The sequence below is a fragment of the Dermacentor silvarum genome, chromosome 4 (genome assembly GCF_013339745.2).
Source record: "Dermacentor silvarum isolate Dsil-2018 chromosome 4, BIME_Dsil_1.4, whole genome shotgun sequence".
Taxonomy (NCBI): domain Eukaryota; kingdom Metazoa; phylum Arthropoda; class Arachnida; order Ixodida; family Ixodidae; genus Dermacentor; species Dermacentor silvarum.
Window position 1 is genome coordinate 49,562,139 of NC_051157.2, and position 22,696 is coordinate 49,584,834.

Here is a 22,696-nt window from a genome sequence, read left to right on the forward strand (position 1 = left end):
TTTTCATGTTTGTATGGCATTCTTTACTGCTGCTCTACAAAGAGCATGGTGCCTGGGTTTCAAACCAAGTGAGGTGCAGAACTATGTGGGCATAAATATACAGTAGTTCCAGCGTTGTATCTGCAGACTGCCTCATTGATAGCATCCTATAGTGCAGTCAGTGAGGCATTGTTTTCTTTTGGTAGAATCGACCATGTTACTGAATGAAGGCTGACAGCAGCCTTCTGAATCATCTTCCATTGAAAATGGCTATGGAGGTTAGGAGAGCCACTGATAGATAGGCAGCAATGCAGCTGCTAGGTGCTTTCCAGCCTGTACTTTTGTATCATGCCTCACTTCTACAGCCAGGTGTCTGTGCCAGCCCAAGTGGCCTAGTGAACAGAGCTCATGATGAGGTTCTTTTTATGAAGGGGTGGTATGATAGGTATTATTACTAGATATCGTGACATTACGATAACAGAGTCGGCGCGCGATGTGCTAAGTCGCGGGTCGATCCAAGGTGCCGATGTGCGAAATGCCTGGTCGCGGGTCCGCGGAATAGACGCTCGACGAGCTTAGTCGCGCAGTCCGAGGTGCCGATGCGCGAAATGCCTGGTCGCGGGTCCAAACGCTCGGTAAGCTCAATCGCGCAGTCCGAGGTGCCGACGCGCGAAATGCCTAGCCGCGGGTCCGAGGAATAGACCCTCGAGGTGTCGACACTCCATGAGCGATGTGCCGACACGCGAAATGCCTAGCCACGGGCTCGAGGAGTCGACGCTCGAGGTGCCGACGCGCGAAGTGCCTAGTCGCGGGTCCGAGTCGACACTCGATGAGCGATGTGAAGACGCGCGAAATGCCTAGCCGCGGGCTCGAGGAGTCGATCCTCGATTAGCTTAGTCGCACAGTCCGGGGTGCCGACGCGCGAAATACCTAGCCGCGGCCTCGAGGAGTCGACGCTCGCGGTGCCGACGCGCGAAGTGCGTAGCCGCGGGTCCGAGGAGTCGACACTTGTTGAGCGATGTGCCGACGCGTGAAATGCGTAGCCGCGGGCTCGAGGAGTCGACGCTCGATTTGCTTAGTCGCGCAGTCGGAGGCGCCAACGCACGAAATGCTTAGGCAAGGATCCGAGAAGTCCGCGCGCGATGTGCTTTATCGCCGAGTCGGAGACGCCTACGCGCGAGAGGCTTAGCCGCGTGTCCGAGCATTCCGTGCCCGAAGCTCGGTCGCGAAGTCCGCGTCACTGATGCTCGGAATGCTTAGCCGCGGGTCTGAGACGTCCACAAAAAGCGGGATCGGCCACACTACTGCTATGTCCACGTAGCGCCCGCTTTAACACTCGTCGAAATTACGGAAACTGTCCGGAGCTCGCGAGGACACAGCAACAAGCGGAGCAGACGACGCCATCACGGAGCGAACACCGGACCAATGGCGAACCGCGCTGGAGTCACGTGGCGGGCGCGGCCAACCGGTGGCTCCGGCACGACCTTCAAACATTTGCTTTTTGTGTGCTTGTTTCTGTATGGAGGAGATAGCTGAAGCGGCAGATTTGAAGACGGAGAAATGCGCTTTCCAACGAGACCAAGATGGCGGCGCTCGGCTGCGCCGTTCCGAAGATATCGTGGCTTGAAAAACGCCGTTTTTTCGCGATTTCCGCGCAATTTTTCGGCACCTTGGCTGATACAACATTTTTTTTAGAGCACTTCTACTTGGTTTTCAGTGATGATATTTCGGAATCATATAGAATAAGAGTTACAGTAACTGAAAATGTGATTTTCAAAAAATCGATTTTTTAGCCATTTTTCGCGATGCGAAAGCCGCGTCCCCCCTTAATAGCACCGTGGCAGATGACGTGGGCAAGTGGGGGCTAGCGGATATGACGCAGATCCCATAATATGGTCTATGAGACCAGCAACGTGCACTGTGCAATCTCGTAGGCAGTGCCCAGGCGTCACCACGGTTCTCGCCGTTGCGTCATTTCCGGCAAGTGGTAAATGCTTTTTTTTTTTTTTTTCATTTTTGGTCTGGGTATCAAAAATTTCATTTTCGCAAACATTTTGTGACAGACCCACTAGTATTTCAAAAGTAAAAATTTGTACAGATTCTGCTCTACATCTTCGCTATCCGAGACTAGACTTCGTATGCAGCTCCAAAAGTTTATTGCAGTTAGCCTTTAAAGGGAACGCCAAATCAGTATCACTGCACTGACAACAGCTCCGTTTCGATGCAGAAGCCTGAAGGAAAGTATTTTACCAATAGGTGTCTACCTGATGTATCAGGTCAAACAATTTTTTTTTTGTTCTATGAAGCTGAAGGGATGTTGAGGCTATTAGTTTAAATACTAGTTAGGAGTGCCCTTAAGAGTGGACAATTTTACATACACAATCCAGATTGCCACTGGAGGCAGGCATACTACACATTTGCATTTGAATGACCCAACCCTGAAAAACTAATTCACTGTAAAATAAAAAAAAATATGATCGAGAGATTTTGTTCATATGCATTGTTGTAGGTCTAAGTAATGTGCTTGCAGTGTTTATATGCTACATCATTTTAAAGAGTTAGAAGATTCTAAAGTGCTAAGAAATGTACTTATTTTCTTGAGCAGCTGCTGGTAGCACTCAAGAAGCCATAAGCATCCCAAGTCATCAAGATGAAAAAAACCATTAGCTGCCTTTATTTATAAACGAGTGAAAGGCAAAAGACAAAAACAAGAAGACAACACGAGCACTTGCAGCCTTCACCAAAGTGGACGTGTTGTTGCTTTCTTGTTCTTGTCTTTAGTTGTCCTTTATTTATCACGGATCACCAACTTACCCAGCAGTCTATCCTTCAGAGCTTCCTTTCTGTAGCATGTCATTTGCCTTTGTTGTAAACTTCTGTGTGGCTAAAAGGAGTGCATCTGTGGGTACCGCATGGTGGCAGAATGCTTAAACCTGTCGTATTCCGCTATGATTGTGTGGATTATGTGGGATTATGCAAAGCATTGCAGAGTAGATAACCCTAGTGATGCTTTGCCAGTGACAGATACAGGACATGATATCAGTACTGACAAACATTTATTACACAAAAAGCTAGGAACGACACTTGGAGACATGATTTGAGACGTAACATTTGGTTGGGGCCCAGACTTTATAAGACCCAACGGAGCTGAACACAAGCTTTTGTGAAACTTTTTCAACATTTCCACTGCTCAATGAACCATAAGAGAAACATAACGAAGCAAATAATTTATAACAAAAAGGTTCACAAGATCTTTTGACACAGATGGCATAAAAAAAAAATCTATGATTCACAGTTAAATGTTGGATATCGGCCTTTCATGAACACCAATTATGGACACTATGATAAAGCCAACACAATTCAAAAGGAGGTGAACAATAAAAAGTAGATTTAAAATTTTCACATCATCCATAAGGTACAGTAACCAAATTAAAAATTATGGGCCCTCCCGAAGAAACTCACAGCAAAACCTTCACTAGCACACGTGAAAAGTAACACATGCACCCATACAAAGAGATATACAAAAGACAGCAAATGGGAACAGCAAACAAAACAAGTCGAAAACGGGAGCCGGTGAACATATGTACAAATGGTTCTCATTTCCAATGCCATAACACAATAGCAAAGAGAAAAATTACAATACAAAAAACACATTTGTCTGATAAAACAAGCACTTCGAGAAAAAAAAAGAAAAAAAAAAGGTCAACTATGAATTTACAATTGATGGCGAAGATGGCAAAAAGAGAACACAGAACAAAGCTCACACAGAAGACCCAAGCAACAATGAGGGGAGAGAAGAGCGGATATAAACTAAAGGTGAATTCCACTAATCGACCTGGGGAAAGCATTTTTTATTTTTTTTACTTGCTCTGCTGCAGATAGAACTTGTTTTCCCTTAGTCGTATCGTAGCTGGTTTGCATTTTCGTCAGGTTGTTCGGAATCAACTCGCAATCAACTGCCTGCGAGTTGATAGCTTGGTCTCGCTCCAACAATGGGGCATTAACTCAACCGGGAACTTCTGAAGAATGTCGCATTCTGCCAGCTGCACATGACAACTTCAGCAGTAATCCATTGTGGAGCGATATGTTTTTCACTGGCAGAATGGGGTCTGCGAAATACGAGCCCAATAAAGTACCTCCTCCATGGTGACAGGTGGAATTCGCCATAACAAACACTTGGCATGGTGGCTACAGCTCTCTCTATAAACCTGGTATTTAATAAACAAGGTGGTCCTAGAGACTCGCAGAAAGAGAGGAAAAAAGAAATGTGTATACAAATCTTTTTCTTATATAGCCTTCGCCCTCCACCCTCGCGTATAAAAAACCTTTTTTTACTCTCTCACCACCTCAACTTAGATGCTGCAAATGTTGCCTATGTGTGGTAATAATGAACAATGCACAGAGGACGCCGGCGCCGCGCAGACCTAACACCAACTGACGATGCTCACTCTGGCGGGCAATGGCCATGTGTGGCGTGGCAGCTGTTGACATGAGATATAAATTAGGATGGGTGTACACATCTGTGACATGAGTGAATGTTGTGAATGTTATACCCACCTGGTTATAACTCTCTCTCTCATCTACACATGCACACACGGCAAAAGAATATAAACTCTCGCTCAAAAGAAAAAAAAAAAAAGTATAAAAAATGCATGAAAGAATAAAGCTATGCAAGCGTGTAATGCCGCGAGTGGAAAGAATTACCTCGGAACACAAGACTGCACAAAGTGTTGCTGGGCCAACGCAACTACATGAATATAATATAATGGCAGAGGATGCTATGAAAAGCCTTTTGAAATAATCGCAGATATGACACATCAATAAGAACACAATGCTGTTTTCTCTAATCAAGTCTTACACTATCTGAAAGCAGCCGCTGCTGCCCTAGATTTGCATTGAGGTAAAAATCTCAGCTTTGAAGCAAAGGCAAACGAGAAAAACGAAAAAAGAGGGGAAAAAATGCATTACCCGTAAAATTCACAGGCTCTCTCACAGTGGCCATCCCCACCAAATGGAGGTCTCCTGATGGTGTGTTGCGTCATTCAGATGGCATGTCCAAGTGTGACTGTTGTGTCCGTGTTTATGTGGGTGTGCATGTTTGTGACAATGAATGCAAATGCATCATCAAGAAATGGAGGTCAATGATAGATGAGGGCTACCTTACAGGGATGATGTCTGCTGAGATTCATACATGGGGACAAAAATTAAAAAAAGAAAGAAAAGGAGGACTGGTGAAAAAAGAAAAGCCACATATGTACTTGAAACAAATAATAAAAAAAAGATGTATATGACATGTCTTAAATATATCAGCAGATGGCACACACACACACCACTACAAATATAGCTTCTCACAAACACATTTCGATCATGAGGTTTTTTGAGAGGACAAAGGACATACACCGATCTTTATTCCTTGGAAGAGGTAAAAGTATGAGCTATGCACAGTGCCAACCATGAATATGCCACGAGAGGAGGAGCACAGAGAAACAATACAACTGCGAGAATATTTTTGCTCTGCTGCTGTCACCAACATATGAACACTTCACACAAAACACATCAGTGTGCTGATGCAGACGGGATAAACTCAGTAATAAAAGTCATCAGACAGGTAACTGCTTTTCCTATGAGACAATGAGTGAGGCATGCTTGCAGCCAGCTTGCATGGTCTTGTGTGTACAGATAAGTGTGCCATATAATATGTATATATATATATATATATATAGTATCTTTGTATACTGCAAAAACTGCTTCGTGTGAAAAAATTTAACTCCTCCTTCTCTCTCTCTCTCCCCAAAGGAACCACCCGCAGACCATTGCACTAGACTTGCACGATTTCTTACACTGTACAGCCCCCGAGAATCTTTCCCCACCCAGTATATTACAGACTAAACGGAAGCATGATCCACCATTCCGCTGTGCTTCTGCTATCGCCGTCTTCCATTGCCTCCTCGTCGCTCTGTCTTGTTCTTTTTTCTCCCCATCTCCTCCTACTGCTTTCATCAGATCACGAATCCCAATTTGTGTCCAAGTAGACATGGTATACTCTCTAATCTGCTCTCTAAAAGACACCGAGAGCACAGTACAGCTTACACCATCAATGCCACAAGCTGAAGGACCCTAGTGAAGCTTTTACAGGGTCGATCAGTGCAGTGCCGAAGAGAAGAAAGAAAGGTTCAATACAAACTTATGTACACTGCTTGCATTAGCTGACAAAACGTCCTTAGACGTTGAACAAGAGTTGTACATTGACAGACCAGGCTTATCCCACTGAACAATGACAGCATAATGAAACATATTAGGTGCATTGAGAACCAGCCCTGCAGGGGTAACCAAATTTCATGTCGAGGTAGTGAGCTAACTTCGAGCTTCTGGCATGATAACATGGCCGTGCTTATCACTGGCCACTAGATAATCGTAAACAGCCATTGTAGCATGCTTCATTATTACGGAAAGGGGTGGGTAAGAATCAAGCAAATGGGGGGGAAAAAGAGAACACACACAAAGTTCCTGCTGTTTCGGTCCAGAGATAGCAAAAGAGCAAGTTGTGTAAAATGATGTTCAAGCTATGCAAAATGAACCAGGAGGCAGTGAGAGCACCGCCTGACAAAAGTTTTACAAGTTTTTGTCCCCATAACCTGGAATGCACTTTCCCAGAAGTGTCTCGGCATGTCTCTTACCCTGCCCACGCAGTGTCAAACACTTGATGAACGCTGTGGTGTGGTATACGTATATGTGTGTCCCTGTCGGCATGTATGTTCTTGTGTGCATGTGTGTTTGTCTACACCAGTGGCGCTTTGTATTGTGTGTGGGTGTGTACCCTCCAGATTTGTTTTTTGTTGCGGCCAAGCAATAGCGCAGAAGAGCGAGAGAGGGTGAACCGGGCTCCCCCCACCCCCGGGAGAAAGTGGCCTCCACGGGGAGACAGCCGTTAAGAGTGGTTGGCCACAATGACCCCAGGCCGGCGCGTCGCCGTGCCGCACTGGATCACCTGCTGACGCAGCGCAGGCTCATGGACCACCAGGACGTTTAGGCTGCTGCGTAGCATGCTGCCACCATTGGCTTCCGGGGTGCTCAACCGCTCGGGGGTGGCACAGCGGGGTTCGTCGTCACGAAACAGGTGGTCCCCCTCGAGGTGCCGAATGGCCTCCACGATGGTTTCCAAGTTTTGGCGGGACGTGCTGGCATGGTATGGCGACGTGCACGGAGAGGACTGAAGTGGCGGCACTGCAACCTCTTCCCGCGTGGCCACAGTGGGTGTGACTGCCGTTGCAGCAGGAGCTGTGGGCTGCATGGAGTGTGTACTCAGGTCCTGAGGCAGATCGGCTACGGGGCTGGGCAGAGGCTCTGGCGGCTGTGGGTGTGCCCTCGGCGGGCTCGCGCTGCCTGCTGGCAAAGCGACAGGCGCTGGTGCCGGAGAGAACTGCGATGTTGCCAGCACTTGCTGCTCTGGAGGAGGCTGGGCCACCACTACAGCAGCCTTTGTTGTGTCAGCGACCTCCTGCGAAGTTCGAAAAGAGGCAAAGTTTTGAGTTTTTACCCATTAGTGAGCAGAGCATCCAAAGTTCCATGTGGTGGAAATGAGGATGCTGAAATGGGTGCTGCAGTGAATATGGAAGGATGTGCGGAGTAACACAAAGCCCGTCTGAGAAACACTTAAGGAAGAGCCAAGGCTCAAGAGCAAAGACCAAAATGGGAGAGTTATTTAACAAAGAGGGGTTGGCACTATCCTTGCAATAAGGCACTGAGGAGTGGTGTCTGCAGCAAAAATGAAGCACAGTGAGCAGGAAAACTCAGCAGAATAACAGCAGAAAAGGGAAACACTCTAACGGGGGGCGACAATGAGTGTGGAGCGGGCGGCCGACCCTCCAATGTTTCCTCCCGAGTGAAAACAGAGAATCATGCACTGAAACGTAAATAAAGTGAAAGTGCTTTACTACAAAAACTAATAGCATTTCTACTACAGTCACATAGGTGGCAATATTTATTATACAACTTTAACTATTCCTAATGACACTGCCAACTCAAGTAGGAGCTCAAACACTTTGTTGTAGATGCATTGCACATAACAAAAACAGTAATTACCTCTGTTTTGACCTTGTGATGAGGTGCCGCGGCAGGTGCCTCTCTGATCCGCTCAGTGTAGGCTTGCGCTTCCATTCCACGCGCCTGGTCCTCTAGGATCATCCGAAGCCTTCTCTCACGTTCAAGCTGCACTCGGAGGTCTACAAGCTCACGCAGGACGTCTTCCTTTGTCTCTGTGTCTTGTGGGCTCATGCCAGCGATTCCCTCATCATCCACTGCAACAAAAAGCGTGCCATAAAATGATTAATGTCAGGACTGTATGATTCAAAATGAAGTAAATATATGATGGTCCAATATGAAAGAAAATGCTCCATATGCACTATGAACCATTGACTGTTCTCAATTTCTGCAATAAGATTAAAACAGTACCATGCAACAACTCCCCTTGGACATGAAAACTATTCGGCACATATCAGCGAGCGATGTACCTCAGCAGTTGTCACTGTTTGAAACACTGCTTAGGTGCACCTTATCCTACTGGCACACCCTGTACATAGCACATTACCAAGGCTCTGAAACACTGAGCAATCAGACTGGTATACTGGCAATGATGAAAAATGCTCACATTAGCCTGATTGATACAATTAAAATACACGCAATATTATACTAACTTTTGTCAACCTAGGCACTGTCAAAGAAGTTAGGCATCTGTTGTTCTGGGAAGCTAGACCATTGTTACATAGCAAGGAGTGCAATCAGCCAAAAGTTAGCCAGTGACGTTAAGGTTAGAAACTACTGTGCTCTCCTGTTGCTCTGGAACAGTATAGTGAACTTATTGGTGGTTTTTCAAATATGACTCCATCAGGAATGAGTGCTTTCACTCCACAGACGTATAAAAACAAAACAAGAAAGAAAGATGCAGGGAAGAGAGGATGAAAATATGCAGCAGTGCTTACTGTTGTCTCCTTTCTTGCGCTTGGGCAGGGGCGAATCTGAAGAGGAGCCATCACTGTCTTGGCTCATCTGGCAGTTGAGGAGGCGCTTCAGTTGGCTGTTCTGTGACAGCAGGCGTGTTTTCTCCTGCTCCAGCTGGTAGATGTACTCAGCAGTGTGTTGTAGTATGGCAGCCTGCACAGACAGAGAAAAAAATGTGTTTAGAAGTTGTGTGGGCGTACCAAGAAAAAAAAAAAGCGCAGTTAAAATAGAGAAAAAAGATATTTCGGGCTACATGCAGTGTAGTAAATTGGTAATGAAATATTCGACAGCTACAAAAACGTACAGTTGTACCTGGGCTTCTTTTTATATGCCCCAGATATACGTCATAACGTTCACAACCTGTTACCAAATTGGTTACTGTAGTAAGGCATTGCACAACTATTCCCGCACAAGGGTTCTGAGCCGGGTGTATACGTTCATTGAAGGACATCACGGTCACTGACCAGGTCCTGATAATTAATCCGACGTTTCGGAACCGCGTACATGTTCCTTGTTCACCGAGTTGGACAGGAAATCGTCGTCGCTTATGTAGTCAGCTTGTGACGTAACGAGCATGCGCAAATGGCAGGCATGGTCCTTGCTATCCGGTTCATCGTAGCTGGCCCTTAGATTGAATGATAAGCGATTCTAGCAGCCGCCGGGATGACATGTTCTTTTCTTTGGCGACAACAGTGGCATTGTCCCAGTCAATCTTGTGATTATGTTCTCGCGCACGCTCGGCAATGGCGTTCGTTGTGTGACTGTTATTTCTTACGTAACGTTTATGGTCCTTGAGGCGTTCGCCAATACATACGTTCATTATGGCAAAACAGCGCAGGCGACTTTGCGAGTGCATGCAGAGGCGTTTGATTGCCTCGAACGCCCTCCTCCGTGTTTGCAAATGCGAGGGGCAGCGCGAGGTGCGGTCCCATATGCGGCTCTGCGCGCCAAGGGGGTTCTGCCTCCTTCCTTCCTCGTCCGACTGCGAGCGGGCGCGCGCGCGGTCCGAACGAGGTGTCGACGGCGGCGTCGAACGGAAGTGGGGCGTGGGAGTCGTCGGCAGCCGGTCGACCGGATGCCTCGATTCGAAGCGGATGCCGTCGACAGCAGCTGAGAGACGCGCTCGCTCGCTCCGAGCTGCCCGCCTGCTAGTCGCAACACGGCCATCACGCGACGCGTCTCGGAACTCCGAAGAACGCGCGACGTGTGTTAAGTGTGGATAACCCGCTCACGTGTGTTAATTAATTTGCTTGTACAATACTGCGGGAATTACCGGCCGCATCAGGAAAGGCAAGAAAAAAGAAAAACTGAATGCGCAGCACGACGGAGACATAGAACGAATAGATCCAGTGTACGATAAAGGTTTATGTAACCGCGATAAACACCAAAAAAAGGGGGGGGGGGGGCGAATGGGTGAAAGGAAAAGACGCTTGATTATTTCGTGGCATTATGCATGGAACGCGTGCAGCTGAGAAATCTATCAGCTCCGAGCTGTTCCTGGCTGTGCAGCTTCGGCCATCTCTCGAAAAAGCATGCAAGATATTCAGTTACATCTGAATAGAAAGTCTATTGAAGCCAACAATGAGTCAACAGGTATAAAACAACTGTTACATAAACAACAGCGGTCCTAGACTAGTATCTTATCGAAGTGGCACAATAATTAGCCTCAAAACCCCGCGCTCTTTCATCTCCCTGATCGGGCGCGTTTTATCGCGCAGCGTCTTGGCCGTCCCGTCGCAGCGAAATCCGCGTACCAGGTCGCTCCTTGGGTCCACGAGTGTACACACACAAACGCCGGGCGCCCTCTTCCGCCCCTCGTGTGCCATTTCGGGTAGCACCGGTCGATCACGACAGCCGCGCACCCTTTCTTTCTTCGCCCCGTAACCGGCGAGCGCGCCATCGACCTGCGAAGGGCCGCGCACGCTGCTGCTGGAGTTCTCTGAACGACGCCGCTCGGCAGCGCACAGGGAAGGAACACTGTTGTGCTTTCGACGTTGCTGGCTTGAATTCGCCGCGCAGAGCTCTCTTTATCGTTGCAATAATTCTCTGGCTATGCAAAACTTTCGCGATTTGTCAACGAGCTCGATGGGCAAACGTGTACAACCGCCATTGTGGCGATGCAGCGGCTGTGGTGTTCTAACCGCTGGTTACCTGAGGAACAAAGGTCTGCTTCCGGTCGCGTTTGTGACGACGCAATGGAGGAAGGTGCGAAAGAGAGAGAGCGAAAGAAAGCGCCCGTGTACTTGGATCTGGCGGGGGGCGCTACAGCTCATAGCCTACGTAAGACAGGGTCCAGGTTGTCAATATCGAATTCTCCACTAGGACGTCTCTCATAACGCAGGTGCAAGTGTAAAACGGGAAACTGGCATCAATCATTCATCAGCGAGTTTTTCGAACAGCGCATCCACGGTGGAAACTGGCATCAATCATTTATCAGCGAGTTTTTCGAACAGCGTATCCACGGTGGGCAGAGCAATCGGCACGCGTGGGGTGCACGACGCTTACGCACGCTATTTCACAGCTATCTTAACATCGACGAGAAGCACAAAAAAAAAAAAAAAAAGAAACTTTTATTCAAGGCGGAACTTCGCGACGCCGAGTGAAAAGCTGAAGAAAGCGAATGCTCTTTTTCTGCGTGAAGGCGCACAGCGACGAAAACTAAAGACGGTCCAGCATAGCGCCATAGCGCTCCAAGCGCTACCGTTTTCGAGTCCTAGGCGAGCAGCAAAGACCCCCGTCCCTCTACACCGCAGCTGCTCGGGTGAACACGTGCTCGCATGGTCAACTGCGCGCGCCGGCGCTCAAATTAGCGAAAACGAGGGGAAGACATGAGAGGACCTAGAAAGGGGGGGGGGGGGGGGAGGAGAGACGTTGCGCAGCGACCCGCGAAAATAAGCCTGCATTACACGAACAAACGACGTGCCATGCTCCTTTTGGACAACGATCGAGTAATGAGCCTGTATAATATTTTACAGCGGCGGTTGCAGCCAAAGAACACCAGCAGTGCAGCACTTTGAAACATCCTTTTTACAACGGCCGGGCCTTTCGCGTGAAGTCATCCGCGTGGAAAATGCTTGCGCGTGACGCGAACACGGCCATGGGGTTCAACGCTTCGACGGCTTTCCTGCAAAGCACCGCGCACGCTTTCGGAAAGCGCCTGACTGAAGTAAAGTGAAGGAGCTTAAATACAGGCAGTCGCAATTATAATGTCGAGACAAATACCGCAGCTTCTCCCGCGGCTTTACCGAAACGTTGTCACGGACTGCGCCCGAGACACTTAGTGATGACTAATGCCGAAAGCGGTGGCAACGAGGGAAGAGTAAACATCAGAACGCCTGCCAAGCACTTCGCGATTACACGGAGCCCAGGGGCACATCATCCCAGCACGCGTTAAACACTGAATCAGCTTCCCCCCTACGCGGCTGTTTCATACACACCCATTCTTTCAAGAGCCCGCTCGAGCCGACCAGGAAAGCACACGCACGAACTGCAGGGACGCTCAACTCAGCTCATGCCCTCTAAAAGGACGCCGCGCGAGAGAGGGGGCGTTCACGCGGCTGCGTGGTTAAGTAAGGACTCCATCCCTGGCCTTCCCCCACCCTTGTTTGCGCAAGCGAATACTTCGGGCTACCAGTGGTGGTACAACATATAGAAGCTGCAGCGCCGGTTCCCACTTCCTGGAAGACGTTGCCGCCGAGGCCGGCTGCGCAAAGAGCAGACGGAGGAAAGAAAGGCTGAGGGGGGGAAGGGGGCCCAGCCGGGCTTAGCTGGCAGCGTACGATTAATCGGAGCCCACGATAGCGATGACGCCTCCGGAATGCGGCTCGGCCGAGGTGTGGCCGCCACCCGCGGGTCGGCCCGTCTGAGTCGACGAGCGCAAAGCGAAGGCAATAGGTGAGGCGTAAACTCGTAAAGGCTCATGGGAAACGTCGTCTGCTCGGCGCTTCCGGCTCAACCGCTGACGGTTCCGGCGCGCAATTTTCCGTTCGCGGGGCCGGTCGCGTTTGCTCTCTGTGCACTTTCATCATAAAGTATCGCCCACGCTGCAAATATCTAGAGCCCGTGACGTACGCATCGATGACTGACCATTATATCTGAGCTTAGGCAGTCATTTAAAATATTTTTTTTCTAGCCGAATTGACAGAACACGTGAATTAGGTATGCGTGCTGTCACAGTCGCGGGTTTATCTTGAATGACGAATCACACTTCCTTGTTCTTAAGTGAATTATGTTCGGATCAACAATGGGAGTGATCTTGTAACATTTCAATGGTGAATATCAGATTTGGGCTAGAGCCCGTCGTATACACTAACGTGTTTGCCTTTGATCGTAGTCCTTGATAAATCGCGTTGAGCAAGCGCGCACAGCTAAGAAACTTGGCTTTACTTTAAAAAAAAAAAAAGATACCCACACACGTGTAGCTTTTCGAACTTTTATGCCACTGATAACGTAGATGCTTGGACCAGTTGGTATGACATACAAGGAATTTTATATCATTTTACAGCGAACCTTTATAGGTTTTGCGACGTTTATCATGCATGTGTTGTTTTCTACAATAACTTGCTGTCCACGTTACTGATAATATTTCATGGAACATGTTTAATAACCAAACGTTAACGACGCGATCAGCATGGTTTAACGATATTTTAACGTAGTATCTCTTTCTGCAACTTCACCAAAACATTCGTTATAAAAGTGTACAGAAATTTATAACACATTTTAACGCGATCCAAGCTGCAGTATACCCCTTGTGTTTGGGACACTTTGTGATAGTTGTGTAAGATATGAAACGCAAGGTATGCTAGAAGCGTTTGTCGACTGCAGTTGACTTCCGCGCACGCTTGAGTCTGTCTTAATATGCTTTCGACGTCTCTTTATAAGTAATATTGCAGCTTTGTGATCGTTAGGCTAATGTTTCTCGTCTTGTGCACCTTTCACAAAACATACGAGCAAAATTACGGTCTACGCTTTTTAAATCATTCCACTACACCTTGCTCATCTTGCATGCATCTAGCACTAAATTAAGGTCGCTATACTATGCAAGTTATTCGCTTAAATGTTGTTCCAAGACATTCGTGCCAAGAAAAAGCTATTGATTGGAACCGCCTGCCCGCCTCTAACGCCTCCACTACTAAACCATGCATGTTTGATCAAATCAGCCTATTGAAACTTAGATGTAACAAGTAAAAAAAAAAAAAAAAAAATCAGATCCCTATTACACTACCGTGCAGATGGAATCCAGTGAAGCTGTGGTGGGTTCTGTCGTTGGCACGAACAGAATTCACTTTAGAACAAAAAAGTGCGATTCGTCATTCAAGATAAACCCGCGACTGTGACAGCACGCATACCTAATTCACGTGTTCGGTCAATTCGGGTAGAAAAAAATATTTTAAATGACTGCCTATGCTCAGATATAATGGTCAGTCATCGATGCGTACGTCACGGGCTCTAGATATTTGCAGCGTGGGTGATACTTTGTGATGAAAGTGCACAGAGAGCAAGCGCGACCGGCCCCGCGAACGGAGAATCGTGTGCCGGAACCGTCAGCGGTTGAACCGGAAGCGCTGAGCAGACGACGTTTCCCGTGAGCCTTTACGAGTTTACGCCTCACCTATGTACGCGCGTCACCCTGCACTCCTCTCTCTTCCCTCCCTCGCCGCCAACCTGTTCGAAAATAACAGCTGATAGTCTACGCGGATTAACGAGCCAAAAGGAAGGCAACCTGTCGTCGCCACATGGCGGCGTACTGCGATGCATTGCCGCAAAGCAGGAAATGGCAAATCAGTCACGTCCGAAAGCTATTATAAGCGGGGACAGAAACGGCAGTTTTGTTCGATACAGTTAGATACATAGACGGAGCGCGGGACGCGTGGCCTCCGTGCGGACAGAGAGGAGACGCAGCGTCAAAACGGGAGGGATCTGCCGCGGTGCAATGTTCCCCTCTGCCCGCCGAGGAAGAACCGGCTGCAAAGCACGTCGACTTGTTCAAACGCAGAGCAACAACGCATTGGAAAGGACGGGCACAGCCCCGCTCAAATCGACCGCACTCGAGATGATTCGGTTGGCAGTCGACAGATGGCGCAGCGGTTCCGTCAGGCGGACGGAAATCGGGGCGACGAAGGCTGTGCCTCTCCGCACAGCGCACAGTAGCGGCGGCCGCCGTGAGGGAGGAGAGAGAGAGAGAGAGAGGAGGGAAGGCGGGAAATGCGGTAACTGCGTTCCAGAATCGCTTTATCGCCCCGCCGCCGGGCTTCGTATAGCAGTGTCGAAATATTGGCCGCGGTTCCGCCGCATTCCGCAGCGTTCGCTGCCCGTTCCTCAGCGCGCCAGCACAGCGACCAAACGAGGTGGTGGGGGGGAGCAAAGCGCCGCGGCCTCTTCGCGCACAGCAGAGGGGATCAGCGCGAACGGGGAAGTTGTCGAGCGAGGAAAGGCACGCGCTTCCGCGGACCGCCCCAAAAGTCAAGGCCGCCGCGGCGTCGACCTTTCCGCGAACGTCGTCGCGCGCACCACCACACAGTTCTTTTTTTTTTTTTTTTTCCCTCACTTCTTGAGGATTCTCGCGCACAACCAACCCCCCTCGGGCGATTCGCTGGGCAGCGTTCCGGGTCAACCCGGGTCATCATGCCCAGGACGGATTAGGATCTCATAATATGAGGAATGTTCCCACGCACGGAGTTATCGTGAAAGAAAACACGAGTTCCACGGAAGAGCCGATTTTTGAAAAAGGACTGCAAAACTAAAAAAAAAAAAAAAATGAATGAGCACCGCCGTCTGTACCGATAGGTCGGAGGGAAGCGAGCTAAGATACTACGCGCGGAATATTTGCGAAACGCGAGAAAACTCGCCGAGTAGGTGCAGCGACTGGTCTCGAGGGATGCGGTATTCATGGCGTCATTCACGCAAAGCTACGCGAAATCATTGAACTCTTATAAGCGTGTGCTAGCTATCACATGATTTCAGCTCCATGGACAAGGTTTCGGGAAATTAATCGGTAAAGTGTAAGATATACCAAAACGAAACGTTTAACCAGTGTCTCTCTGTACCTTGAAACTTAAAGAATAAGAACAACATGGCTGTTAGCGCAAGACAGCAAATCGCATGGCGGTGCGCCACGAAATCATGCGAATGCATATGTGAGGCGTGTTACTCTGCGTCGCAGCATCGTGTGCCAGAAGTGGACCGATAACTAGATGGCGACTTTCGTTTGAGTTTACACAGCCAAAAATGACAAGTACGTAAAAATGATACTGTCGTAATGAAGTTTTTGTAAGCGCAGTAGCAAAACGTAGTACGGGTGAAAATACAGAGGAAGCACTGGCCACCGAAGAAAAGTCAACCCATCAATCCGCACAGCGACAGACACGCGATAACACCCCCGGCTGATGGCGCGAAGAAGGCGCCCCACGCCAAAAGGCCTAGATCGCACGCGCGTCGAGCAGTGGCTACCACCGCTGAAGCGCCCCGCCCCACACCGCACAGCAGCCCGAAATCGCGACTCGCGGTCGCGCAGCAGCGGCGAGCAAGCAACGCCGAATCCGGACGGCAGCGTCTTCTCCATTGAGAAGAGAGCCAGCAGCGTTCGGGCAGAGGGAGCTGCGGCCGACCGGCCAGCGCGACGGGGCCGAATTCCGCGAGACCCCCCTCCCTCCACCCCGGGACCCCCCTCCAAACACCAGCGCGAGACGGCGGCGTGGGAACGGGGGCCGCCGGCACCGCCGACACTCTGTTTTTGCCTCGCGGTGGTGCAGCATTTTTTCGGCGGGGGCCCCCCCCCCCCCCCCCCCCCACCCCCGAAGAAGACGGAGAGAGAAAGAGAGAGGACGTCCCAGAAGCCGGGGGACCGGTTTCCGGAGGGATATAGTGCCCCCCTCTCTACCCGCGTGTACACACACACGCGCGCGCGCGCGCGCGGCTACTTCCCGCGCTGGGGCGGCGGCGGCGATCCGAAAAGAGCGCGCGCGGCATTCCACTCCGAAGACGACGACGACTCCCTGCGGCCTCGGCCAAAGAATCTCCGGCACACACACGCGCCCGCGCGCGTGCTCCCGGCATTGAGGAGTAGGCCCTACCGAAGCCGCTTCTTCCGCGGACACATGCCAACGCGGGCGAGTAGGAAGGGAGGGGTGGAAGCAGCAAGAAAAACCAATGGTCACGCACGCGCTCGCGCGTTCCACGAGGCGTAGCGCGCACAACCGGTTCGAGATATGCAAAGAAGAGCCTGCCCGCCCTCCCTCCCTCCTTCCTGGCTGCGCACAACTGGCCGCGGCCTGCTTGCCGCAAGCTCGCCGACAGCCTTCTCTGCGCGGAGCCCCCTCCCCCCCCCCCCTCCCGTCTTCCCTGGCGGGACCGGCACGATAGGAGCGAGGACCCTGGGCGGCCAAGAGCCCGAAAAAAAAAAAAAAATGGGGAAACGAGCTTCGTCGTCACGCCCCATCTGTTGAAAAGTGGCCGCGGTGGTTAGACGCCGCGTCGTGAGTTCCGATTCCGGTGCCGCGTTTGCTCAGACGCGGCTGACCGTTTAACGGTCTGAGGCATTTTTAAATTTTCTTTCTTCAATGGACGCCCACGTGAGCACAAGCGAGGCAAGAATGCGATTGCTTCCCCGGCCGCGCATAAAGAGACGCACCAATAACGACACGGGGTCACTCCTATACGCATGAGATCCGAAACAGAAGGTGGTCAGCGGCAAACTGAAGAAGCAGCCAGGTTAATACTCAAACTTCTTCAACGTTTTCGCGAAGCACATTTCAGCATGTGCGTGCAATGACTGCAATCTAGCGAATCTCAACGACGCCTTCGAACTCTATCATCACCAAGAATGCAGTCAGCGCAGATAACCAACCGATCCGCACGCCGCGGGTTATTTTTCCACTAGAAGAAGCTAGAGCAGGCCGAGAGAGATGAAAGGGGCGCGCAGTACTTTGGCCGCGAGCTTATCTCCGCCGCACCCAGCAGCACCGCTAGATCAAAGGGAGCACTCTCTCGCTGCCGCCTCCCCAACGGGCACCGCCGCGCACACAAGAGGTATCGCGCCTCCAGCGATAGGTGCAATAGCGTGCACGTTCGCGCAAACCATAACGCTTCCGTCGGCCAACCAAGCATTCGGATACAGCCAGCGAAAAAGGTATGCAAAAGAGCAAGCTGAATAGAGAAATGCGAGGATATGGGAGGGGCAAATGACCTGGCTCATCGCTAGCGTAGCGGCATCTGGAACGTTAACTAGATTCGCAGGGAGAAACAGCTGCGACCGTGCTAAGCGGGCCGTAGTATCATCGGTGAAGAAAAGAAACGGCGAATAAAAAAAGAGGACGAGGCAGAAAGGCAAAAGGACAAGGGACTATTGTCGTAGCAGAGCCCACAGTCTACCTGAACAACGCATCACTTCCTTACGATTACTAAACAGCATGGAATCGATGGAGGTCGGTGACTGAGCGAGACGCATTTCCGAGATTCCTTGAGCAGCGAGCACTGCACCAGTTCGCAACAAAAGGACGACGTGCAGCGGTTATCGGCTCAGGCCTGTATGTATATAAATAAGTAGCAGTACGATCCCCGAGCCCTCTTCTGTCAGCACACTTAACCTAACCTACCGGCTGACGGACGGACGAAGTAACCACAGCGCCGGCAGCAGCACACGTAGTAGGATCCATTATTCGGCCTGGCGCTCGGGTGGTTTAACCGTCAACCACGCCAGTGTGCTCCGACGGCGGCGACAACCCGCGAGCGGCCGCGTCCCGTGCTGCGAAGCCCCGGAACTAAGCAGCGCGCACTCGTTCCGCCTGGATGGAGCACGTGGCCACGTGAGGCGTGCAAACAGCGCTCGTCGCCAGCGCATAGTACAAACCGTTCTGTGTAGCAGTGCACTTAGCAGTTATTTGCTTCAGAGGATCACGCGAGCCAGAGTTTGTTGTCAATGCACGCAGGCACGCGATCCCGCTTCCAAAAAAAAAAAAAAAAAAAGAGAAAAGAATGATAACGAAGAAAACGAAAACAGCCCTGGCGCTTATATAAACGCAGGATAAGGAAGTGCAGTCCCACGGATAGCGGGTGAGATCCTGTGGCAAGACTTTCCGTAACTTAGCGCCGTCACAGCGCACTCGCAGGTCCGCGTTTAACGACTACAGCAAGTAATCTCAGACACAAATGGGAGCGAACGTTGTCAGTACAAATATTATTGCTCATTTAAGCGCGTGAGAAAAGTCCAAAAAGCGCCGTTCGTTTCAACGATGTTACAACGCTGCTTGCAACAGTAAACAGGATATGTTTTTCGTTCGCAGGCGACATTACGGCTACGCGCTGAAATACGCAAAGTCCCGGAGGCAATCTCTGCGGAGCACACGAGATGAGATGCAAATAGCATTCCACAACGTTCCAAGAAGCCCGTAAAAAAAGGAGAAACTGCACAGTGCGGCCGGAATGCGGAAAGGAGCCAAGGACGACGCCGGCCCAGGACAAGGATGAATCACCGGTAACCATAACCGGAAGCTGCTGCTAATCGAAAGCGGGACCTCTAATAATCCCCTCCACTACCAATTACGATAGTTCTCGCGAGTTTCGCCGGAGCGCGGACACGCACGCCCTCAGATAAACGGAGAACAGAAGGCGCCCGTGCCAAACTAAACGGCGGCACGGATGCCGTCGTTTCGAAAATACGAACGCGAGTGCCAGAGGAGGGACCGCAGCGAAACCATCCAAGGCTTCGTGAGCGGCAAGCCAGGCGAAAAGAACGCCGGCACTTCAGGGCCAACGGACGAAAACGCACACCACCACCGGTAGTGTGAGAACGCCTGCCCCAGTAGGCGACTGTGCGGTGCTGCAAAGCCGGGCGGGCGCAAAACGCGGCGCGCATTGCCGGCGCGCTTCGCATTCGCGCGCGTCGCGGTGAAGCCCGCCGCGCGCGGGGACAAAAAAGAGGAAGGGACGCCAACGCACAGACGCGGCCTCGCGGGCGCTTTCAGGGCGTAGCGGCGTCGGCGCCGCTCGCGCTCTCTCTCTCTCTCTTCGCGGCAGAGACCAAAGGGAGAGAAAGAGAAAATGCGAACAGCCGAGCGAGGGAGAGCAAGAACGTAGCGTAACGGCAGCCAGCCGAGGCGCGGCGGGGGAAGGAAAAAAAACAATCAGCCGTCCCGGCCGGCGAGCGGCGGCGGCGAACGACGCCATATGTTCCGTCAGCTGAGCCGCCGTCCCGCCGTCGCCGGTGACGCAGTCGGCAGCGGCGCGTTGGGAGGCGACGGGGCCAGCGCCGGCAGCTACTGCGTACGGTTGACGCGGCTCGCCGCGCTAAGCTAAACCCGGCTGGCGCCTCAGCTGCTCAGGACGCGCGACACGCAGCTCGGGCAGCCAACCGGTAGAACCCGGCCGGGTTCCGCCCCCGCCATAAACGAATCCGAACTCCTGCGCTCACTCCACAAACCGGAAAGAGCGCCACACACACGCCCTGTGGGTACTACTACTACTACTTTGCGCGTGTCTTCGCTGGTGTATCTCTTTCAGCCAGTGTTCATCGGTTCAACGCTGAACGAGGATAGATGTATACGTAGCTTCTGCGAGGCGTCGTGCCTGGGCATCACGTTGCAGAAGATTGAAATTGTGCGCTAAAGTATTCGAACGAAGGTACGGGGTCCTGTGCACTTAGGCTGGCCACAACAGGCCCCTAATTCCATGTCTACGCAGGCACTGGCTCAGGAGTGTTGCTGTTGTTACCACTGCTGCAGCGACTAACGCGCGTTGGCATGTCCGTGGTGTCTCATTTCCATGCAACCGCAATGACAACGGCGAATAGAGGAACGTGCCCGCTCCCGAGCAGCTCTTCCTTTCTTTCGCCACAGAGGAAACTCGCACAAGATACAGACAAGAGACGTCGTTTGCAGCCACAATTATCCTCCCCGCCTCAAACTGCGCGCAGTTTTTTGTTTTTTTTTCCCATCGCGGCTCATCTTTTCCTGCTTCCGTGGCGCTGTAACGTCTCTTGGCTTGGTTCACTAGAGAAGTTAAACGGCACTGCTCGCGTTAGAAAAAAGTGAGCCCTGCTAACTTTGACGACATTCTTTTTCTCAAACAGCTCGATTGGCGATATGAAGCCAGCGGCTGCGTCACCGCTGAGGGCGTCGGTGTTACCGCAACTAAGAATGGCCAGTCCTTGAGCCAAATCCGGATCCGGGCCTAATGGCTGTTTTTCTAGAAACAGCAATAAACGCGAGAGCATGCGGCCACCGACCGGCATTGGACGGTTGTCTCAGCTGAGCGCGCATAGTCGCGCTAAAATGGGCGCTCTCAATGGGGCACAGTAAACATTTCCGCTGCAATTCACAGACTATCCACGAAAAAAAAAAAAAAAAAAAGAGAGAGAGAGAGAGAGAACAGATACGCACGAAGCACCCCGTATGAACTAAGGCGCTAAGACTGTGTTTCGACGAATTTCGACCGCTGTCCTCTGCAACTCGAGAACTATAAACGAACGTATCAAATGCTAACGCAGCGCGTCAGTAGTCCAAAATGCGTTCATCTCAAAACGGTTAAAACTGAAGTGATCGGCTACGGTTCCGCCGGCCAAGTGTCATGGTAGAAAGGAAACGACTGCAATCATTGAGCAGTCAATAAAGGTAACACATTCGTGTTGACCACTCAACAGCTGTACAGTCGTTCAATTTCAGTCACATACATGGATAGTGCAATTAGCGAAGTGATAGAGCGAACGAACAAGCCAACCACCAGACGGGTTTTCCAGCACGACACTCCACTGGATCCCTTTCGACTTGCTTAGTAACTGCATTTCATCATGGCCGTTGCCGCATAGCATTTCTCCAGCGACTTGGCGCGTCAGTAAACGACTCATTGACGACGCAACGAAGGTCTGGCGGGGACAGTTTAGCCGGCAGTGAGCAGGCGAAGTCTGCGTGTATGTGTGTGTGTACGGAAAGAGAAGTGGGAGGGGGGGCAAAGCTCTGGTGCGTCCTAGGAGAGCGCGCACGCCGGGGAGCGACCTTAATCAAAGCCTCGCTCCTTCCATCGCCATCCAACGCCAGCTGGCTAACGAGACGAGGGCGTCCGCGGATGGGGCGGGGGCCAGCTAAATTTGGCCGCGACAAAGCCACGCCGGCGCCTCCCGTCTCCTCCTCGGCGACCAGAGTGAGACGCCCACGACCGGCCGCAGTGTTCGGAGCGGCCTTAGCTACTTTGTGCTTTGTGGCTAAATTTAGCGCAGTTTCTCCGCGCGCGGGCGCCCGAGAAAACCCCTCGTCTAGACGGCGCGTATTTGGGAACCCCGAATCCAGAAGAAGAGGTGTCGGCCTCCGCGGGGCAGCCAAGAAGGCCGTCCACCGCCAACCTCCTCGACCCGCCGCCGTCTCTTGCTTGTTTGCCCACGTAGCGCACGGCATCTTCCCCGAGCTTGCTTAAGCCCAATCCAGTACCCACACTTCTGAGCACAATCGTCGCCGCTCTACAGGCAAGACGCCAGAGTCCTGGTTGAACAGAGGGCGTGCACTGATTCGACGACGCTCCATATAAGAGAATGACCGCGGTGTAGTCGAACGAAGACCGGAAAACACAGCAACGCCGCCGCAGTCTGACCACGAACGCGCGCGCCCCCGCGGCTGCCCGGATGGACCGACCCGCCCCCCGACTACCCACGAGCAAGAGGCGTGCGTAACGTCAGCTGACCGGCGCAGTCGACGACGCGCAGACGTGAAACAGAAACCAGAACAGCGCGAGGGTC

General features: G+C 51.3%; 1 protein-coding gene across 2 annotated transcripts in view; it reads right to left on the bottom strand.

Moving 5' to 3' along the window:
- Nucleotides 1–3,018: 3,018 nt before the first annotated feature.
- LOC119449991 (transcription factor AP-4) overlaps nucleotides 3,019–22,696 on the bottom strand; it is a 64,036-nt gene continuing 44,358 nt past the window's right edge. For both annotated transcript variants that reach the window (XM_037713317.2, XM_037713318.2), the window contains exons 3-5: nucleotides 8,958–9,129; nucleotides 8,062–8,276; nucleotides 3,019–7,477 (exon numbers count right to left, since the gene is read on the bottom strand). In XM_037713317.2, coding sequence (XP_037569245.1) covers nucleotides 6,908–7,477; nucleotides 8,062–8,276; nucleotides 8,958–9,129 — 957 coding nt within the window. In that variant the 3' untranslated portion in view covers nucleotides 3,019–6,907. The remainder of the gene's footprint in view (nucleotides 7,478–8,061; nucleotides 8,277–8,957; nucleotides 9,130–22,696) is intronic.